Source organism: Hydra vulgaris, chromosome 15 (genome assembly GCF_038396675.1).
Source record: "Hydra vulgaris chromosome 15, alternate assembly HydraT2T_AEP".
NCBI classification, from domain to species: domain Eukaryota; kingdom Metazoa; phylum Cnidaria; class Hydrozoa; order Anthoathecata; family Hydridae; genus Hydra; species Hydra vulgaris.
Genome location: NC_088934.1, coordinates 48,940,001 through 48,947,686, shown reverse-complemented (window position 1 = coordinate 48,947,686; position 7,686 = coordinate 48,940,001). Strand labels below are relative to the sequence as shown.

The 7,686-nt window shown below is 29.5% G+C and overlaps 1 protein-coding gene across 1 annotated transcript in view; it reads right to left on the bottom strand.

The window, feature by feature from the left end:
- Nucleotides 1-2,694: 2,694 nt before the first annotated feature.
- The window catches only part of LOC136091433 (uncharacterized), a 12,984-nt gene continuing 7,992 nt past the window's right edge, over nucleotides 2,695-7,686 (bottom strand). The window contains exon 2 of the mRNA XM_065819017.1: nucleotides 2,695-4,190. Within this exon, the coding sequence (XP_065675089.1) occupies nucleotides 2,785-4,190 (1,406 nt within the window). The 3' untranslated portion in view covers nucleotides 2,695-2,784. The remainder of the gene's footprint in view (nucleotides 4,191-7,686) is intronic.

Sequence of the window (7,686 nt, the reverse complement as noted above, 5' to 3'; positions counted from 1 at the left end):
ATATATATATATATATATATATATATATATATATATATATATATATATATATATATATATATATATATATATGTATATATATATTTATATATATATATATGTATATATATATATATATATATATATATATATATATATATATATATATATATACATATATATTAGGTAATGACTTTTTCAACTCCATGCTCCTGTACTGTAGTTTGATGAACTTTTACCTAAAAAGTACGAAATGAACTATTATTTGCATATCTTTTGAAAAAAGTTCACCCCACCATTGAAAAATCAATTTTGACAAAAGTACTACAATGTAATAGTAGTACTTTTGTCAAAATCGATTTTTTGATGGCATGGGATTGAATTCCACACATAATATTTGCCAGTTTGAGATCACATGAGACAATCAGGGGCTTAGTGAGCTAGCTTTTTCTACTTGGATGAGATCAAAAATTCTTTACCATTTTTAAATGTTTCTGGAGTATTTTGTGCAACTGCCACAATCAATTGCTTTTTAACATCAGTGCTTTTGAGGCCTTCTTGAGAACACAACTTAACAGACTTTTTTATAGGACAGTAAGGTTCAGATTCATGTAGCTGTCTGTCGTGCAAGATCAAACTCACTTTTAAAAATGAGCCACCGCCATCTATTCCAAGTTTAAGGGTGGATCATTAATCAAGACATCTTAAGATCCCGACGATTTTTTTTAGTTGATACAAGTCATGGCAATAAACAACATAACACTTGTCAGTTTTAGACAACTTGATGGTGCTCACTGTAAAATTTTGTTGTAAAATTTTCCCAATAGTCTGCAAGCTTTTGTTGAAAATTTGCCTCAACTAGTTGAGTAGGGCTAATTTGATTGAGAGCAGATCCAAGTTTCCTTATGCCTGTATTTTGAAGTCCTATGTTTTGTTGAATGGAAACCATTTTTTGAGTGCTTAAAGGTATTTGAAAGTTGCTGAGATGTTGATGAGAAACCTAAAAATTGTTAACCTTTAACTAATGTGATTTTACAATTATTTTGAAAATTGTTTTTGTATTTTACCTTTTCTCACAGCCAATCTCGGGCCATGGAGATGACTAATTCAAATTGTTCCTCTTGGTGATGAATCTATAGAGGAAATCACTGATAACGCTATCTGCTCAGCTCCATTAGGATCTGCTATTGCTAATGTTCTGACGTTTTGATGACAAGTTTCTTGATTACAATAATGAGGTAGCCGCAAGCAACTACGAAAAGGCACCTTGTTGAACGTTTCTCTGATTGTGCTTGATGATTGCTTGCTTCCTCTTATTTTTACTTTTGCAATGGGTGCTTTTTGAAAAGTAGAGAAAATACTTTTCTTTGTCTTTTGTTTTTGCAATTTGGCAAATTAAGCAGTTACATCTACTTGTTTGTCGAGTAAAAGCTGTAACTTGAATGGATTCAAAATTGAAAAGTTTTGGCAGATTTTGCACTGATTCCTTGTCACCTAATTGATTTATCTTTAAACAAAAGCCATACAAATTCCTATTGCAACTCTGTCATCGTCAAAGTTGATACTTTTTGAAAAAGCTTCCTAAATCTTTTTCCTGTAGGACTCTGTCATTTATTGGTCTGCTTTTTTCATACAATTAAAGCAAACAGATTTCCTGCACTCATTGTGATCTTTTGCAAACAATAATTTTTGAGCTCAATTAATTAAGAGTTAATTTTAATCTTTAAAACATATTCTATATATTAGCTTCCTTTTTACAATCATTTAAAGATAAAAATATAATATTTTTTAGGAAAATTGAAAAAAGTAGTAGCTATCAAACTCTAATATCTTCTTTGGATTTTAATCCATGATTTTAATTTTACTATATTTTTGCATCTAAACATATCAAGAATCACCAGTCAAAAGAATTTTGATTGAATGTTTTGTTGGTATTATGACCCCAAGTTTTCAGGGTGTAATTTAAATAAAAGGTTTTCTTAAAGAAAAAATTAATTTGACTTTAGTTTATCTAATAAAACATGTGATTTAAAAAGAAAAAAATATTGTGTAAAATATCAAGTCGTTAAGTTGTGGAACTCTTTTTAGAAAAGAAAGTTTAAATACAGCAAAACCATTTTGTTTCAGTTTTTAACAAAAAATGATATTATAAATTTTGCGGAGTCATTCTCAGGTTGCTTTTAACTTTGAAAATACTTATTCTTTTATTTACTATTATTTACATTAATAAATTCTCTTTCTTATTCCAACCTTCTTTATTAAATGAATAGTTGGTAACCATTTATTTTTTGAAAACATTGTTACTATGTTTATTTACAAAAGATAGTTTAGTCAAGTTATGATCTGTCCGTACGGTCGTTAATCTTTTTGCAAATCCCCAGAGCAGCAAAATTTTTGATTTATTTTACAAAGTTGCTATAAAAACCCAGGTCGGTGTGGCTGATTTTTGATCATTTCTCAGACCAAAATTATAAGGGAAGCTAAAAACACAGTTTTAATTGTTGCGAATGGCATTTGTTATTAATCATAAATAGTTAGTAACCAGCGCGGTAAGTTAATATAATATCTAACTATAAAATTCCTTATTTTTAGACTTTAAATTTATTATTTATTTTTAGCCTTTAAATTGACTAATTAAAAATCTAAATAAAAATTTACTCTAAGTTAATGCATAAACTTATTTTTCAGATTAATTAAAGTTTAAAAAAATAAGCATTTAAAATCACTGGTTTAGTCAAACATAATAAAAATTTCAGTATATGAAACTCAGTATAAACATTTAAAATATAAACAGATATACTAGCACTATAGTTCTTCAAAATTTGCAAAATAATCCAAGAAAGCATCTTTATTACTAACTATTTTTGAGTATGTACATATGTATATAATTGAATTAGTGTTTAGTTTGCCGTGACAAGTTGAATTAACAGATTTTTTAAGATTATTAACGTTGTTAACAACCACTTCTACAAAGTAAACTTTAGTTGAAAGTGATACTGCTTCAAATGAAACCGAGACTAAAATCAAATTGTTTTTCTCATCGTAATCCTTTATCGTTCGCGTAATCAATAATAAACTTTCTTCTTCCAATACTGTAATATCTTCTTGAATTAAGTACGACTCCAGGTTAAATGTTGTCGAGGTTCTCGAGCTGTTGTAAAAATTTTGAAAGTTGCGAGTTTTCAAATAGTGAATGGTAACTGGCGCTAACTCAGTATGAGTAGGGGTCAAATCACATATACATAATCTAAAATGCAAAGATGCATCACTGCATTTGCTATAAGCAGCGAACTTAGTTATTCTGTCCCAACCAATTAACTCCATAGAAAAGTTTTCAATGGATTCACTTTCTACTGAATTAATCAGAACATTTACTTTTTCTATACTATTTGACGATCCTAAACCAGGTGAAATATAAATGTCAAAAGAAGTTTTGATAAAGTCTCCATCTTTCTTTTTTCTAACGTTTTCAAACCAAAGCGGAACAAAACGCTTACAAGCATATGCTTGTGATGAGTTTGTTATCATATTATTTAATTGTCCTACCGCAAATTCTAAATAGCCTATTAAACTACTTTCATTTTTAATCTCAGTATAAAAGTTACTGCAAATACATAAATTTGGCATTACTAATGGAAGATTTTCACAATTTCTGTCATTTGGAATAATATCTAAAAGTCCTCTCTCGACATGATTTAATTCCTGGTAAGAGATTTTTTTAACAAAATAAAAAAGCATGTTATGAAAATCTACCAAAGAGAATAATCTTTTTTGGTTAATTCTTAAATTGTCCATTTCTTCGGCGTCAAAGAAATTTTTAATGCCTTTTGGTATTATCATAAACATAAATGGATGAAACATTTCATAGCGTCCGTCAATTTCATGATAAACATATTTTGTATAGGCATTGCCATGGTCAGAAAAAATTACAGTTAACGTGTTATTGAGTTCAGACATGGCTAGCACAAATTCTGATAAATCTTTGTCTATTGTTTGAATGCGAATTCCACCTGAGTCGTGAGCAACCATTAATGCAGTATACGAGAATGTAGGCTTAAATGAATGAAGATTTTTATAATATTTCTTTATGTAATTTAAATAATAATAATCGTGTTGATTGTTGTTAAAACAAACTTTTTCAGTTTTTTCTGTGTTAAAAACATGCTCCAAACCAAGATCTGAAAGAACTTTACAGTTACTATGAAGTAGCCCTAAAAATGATTAAAATTTTTTTAAGTTTAAATATTAAAAAAGGTTTTTGATATAGCACCACTTTAATTCAGAGAAACAAATAAAAATAAAAAACAGCTAAGAATTTCAAAAACACTAAGTTCATATCAATAACAATTATTGCAATTAAAAAAGATTTGCTTGTACATCATTCGCAAGGATAATATGGAAGATGTCAAGGTTCTTGCTTTCTATAACTACTCGTTTATTAAAATTAAAATATAAGCAAGGAATCACATTTGTGAAAATATTGTTAATAAAGAAACCAAAGTTAATGTAAAAAATGTAAAAAATTCGGGAATGAAATGTCTCAATATCCTCATTATAAATGTCGCAAGTTGTCTTGTGCAACTTGTATGATCCGATTTAATAAAGGTTTTTTCTTATTCTGGCTGAATGCGCAGATATATCAAAATATATTGCGCAACAAGCAATCTCTGCTGTAAATGCCTCTCCGTGTGATTTATTCAAACTTTCATAATAAAAAGGAGGTCAACCAATGTTTTAAATTTTAAAACAGACCATTTGTAAACATTTTGTATATATTTTGTATATATTTTTAATCGATGGTAAAATATTGTTTCATAATTGTATTTAGCTTGTTTACCTAATTTGCATACATTACATATTACATAAATTACATCTTTACATGAAGCAATTGAAGTTTAATCATTTTATATATATTTTAATCGATTCACGGTGGTCTGAAAAACTTTTTGGTTAAAATTAAAATTTTGATGTTATTCTACTAAATCGATAATGCTGAATCCAAATCTGAAAACGGTTTTTGATTTAAAGGTTTTGTTTTTCAGATTAAGGTATAGCGGTAGTGCTACCGAACTCTCGAACCCTCATTAAATACCGTGTTTTGACCACCGACACTACAGTAAGTTCAAGCAATATTTTTTTGTTTACAATACCGTACTTTCAAGAAAAAAAAATTTTGACTACCGTCCGTTATATTAAAAGGTTTAATAGGCATTAACTTCCCATTTTATTAAAGATAATTATTGAAATTTTTATTAAACGTTATTCAGTAGAATCTCTTTAATTCGAATTTTATGGGGAAAAATAAAAGTTCGAATTAGTGAGATTTTCGAATTTTAGACAGTTGATTTTTCTTAAACGCATTTCACGATGACTTTGCATTTAATCGAATTATGGAGGTTTTCGAATTAAGGAGAATCGAATTAGAGAGATTGCACTGTATTAAAAGAAAGTTTTAAATTATTATTAATTAATTTGATGATTGTTATAACAAGATAAGAATATTTTTACAGTCTCAGTATTGTTTTTAAGTTTATTAAGTGAAGTAAAAATCAGCAAAGCAAGGTTTATAAAAAGTAAAAAAAATGCCTCGAGCAAGTCCTTTTTGAGAATATTTCATTAAAGACGGTCATGGCAAAGACATTGCTCAATGTAAGTTGTGCCCAGCTCAAATAAGCACAAAACAAAGTTGCACAACAGGGCTAAAATTTCATTTTAAAGGCTGTCAACTTTTAACAAAATTGAAAATTTAAACAGAAAAAGAGTTGCAGAAACTACCAGTGAGAACTTGTTGAAGGAATCTTTACAAGTGCCATCAGAGCATGACTCACAGGTTGTTTCAATTCAAGGTGTTAAGAAAATGAAAATGGATATATTAACATATTGCAAAGTGGTAACGAAGTATAATGCCAATGACAAGAGACAACTTTTGGCTGATTTAGAAATGACGAAATATCTTTGTATGGGTAATCTACCATTTGCAGATGTTGCAACAGATGCTTTGAAAGGACTCATTTCAATTCTGCGACCTAAAATAAACCTAAAGCCTCCCACAAATTTTTCTTGAAACAAACTTTCAATTTTGCATTTAAATATTCAAGAATCAGTGATAAGCATATTAAAAAACGGTTTATAAAATGTTGCTTCAGTTGGCTTAACCTCAGATCTATTGTCAAGTCGAAGCAATGATTCATATGCAGCCTTAACTTTGCACTACATTATTTCAAACTTTGAGTTAATTATTCTTTCTACTTGGCTGCAATGCGATTCCGGAGAGGCATACTGGGGACCAGGGACGTGGTGGCCTAGTACGAGGTTACGAGGACTTGTACTTGATTCTGGCTCAGGAAACTGGGCCACCAAAAAAAAACTGGGCCCCCAATCCTCAAAGAGAAAAAAATTATTTTAGTTGTATAAGTTTCTATGAGAAAATATAAAGAAGAAAGCTAAATATAAAAAAGAAAGCTGGAAACTGAAGTTGATCGATTAGCTTGTCTTGCTCGTAAAGGGAAAAGAAGTTTCGAACTAGAGCAAATGAATCAGCTGAACAACAAGCATCTCGGCAAAAAAAACGAAGAGAACGATATGTTAAGGCAAGTGCGGCTCAAATAGAAGAAGGTAGACGCAGACGTATTGCTAAACAAAAAGAATACCAAAAACGAGCGTTGTAGTGACAAACGTTTAAACAATGTATCCTCTTTGTCTGATGAAATTAACCATCCCAACAACAAAAAAAAAGAGAATATTGTTATTGAAAAGCTCAAAACAATTAATATATAAAATGCATGAATTCATTTGCTTTGCATCGATAAATATGATTAATATATGTTTGATAAATAAAATTGTGTGTTTAATGAACTTTTGTTATTACTTTCATTCACTACTACTCAATATACTCCAGTCCACTCCCTATCGGTCCATGGAATTTATAAATAGTACTACTATTTATAAATTCAATGGACCGATAGTAGTTATAACTCAAACGAAAGAAACCAACTCCCTGGTTCTGTCATAAAACATATTTTTAATTTTATATTTATTTATGTTTCAAGTGAAATGAATAAAAAAAAAAAAGAAAGAAAAAACATGGTAATACAAAACTGGTGCTGAAAAAAATAAGCTCAAAAACGACAACATGAATTGAAAGCAGCTGGTAATGATCCAAAGTAGTTAAAGTTAACGGCAGGTCTCGCGTCAATGCAAGTGCCATCAATACAGAGAAAAGCTGGGACATGCTTTACAGCAGCAGAGAATGTAGAATTAACATGAACATCCATTGTAAATATCACAAGTAAGCTATTATTGAAACAGAGCCAATAACAGAGACCAATCATCTGTACAAGAACAGACAATAATCAAGATGTCATAATTGAGGCAGATAAAGAAGCAGAACAACATTACTGTGACTATAAAAATGGGTAATTATGAGGTCCCTGTAATTGCAGCGGCGGAACTAACTCATGTAGAAAAGATTATTCAGAAGCAACTAGACAACATTGTAGATATCAATGAAAATGATTCAGCTAAGTTTCTAGAGATGAAAAATGCAAAGATAATTGATGAAAAGCAATTTATTGTATTAGGGCCAAATCAGCCAACAAAACATTCAAGGTTATCTAAATATTACACTAAATCAGTTAAAGTTAATGGCATTAAAATTGTGCAGAAAAGGTCATGGCTAACCTACTCTCTATCATTAGATTAAAATTT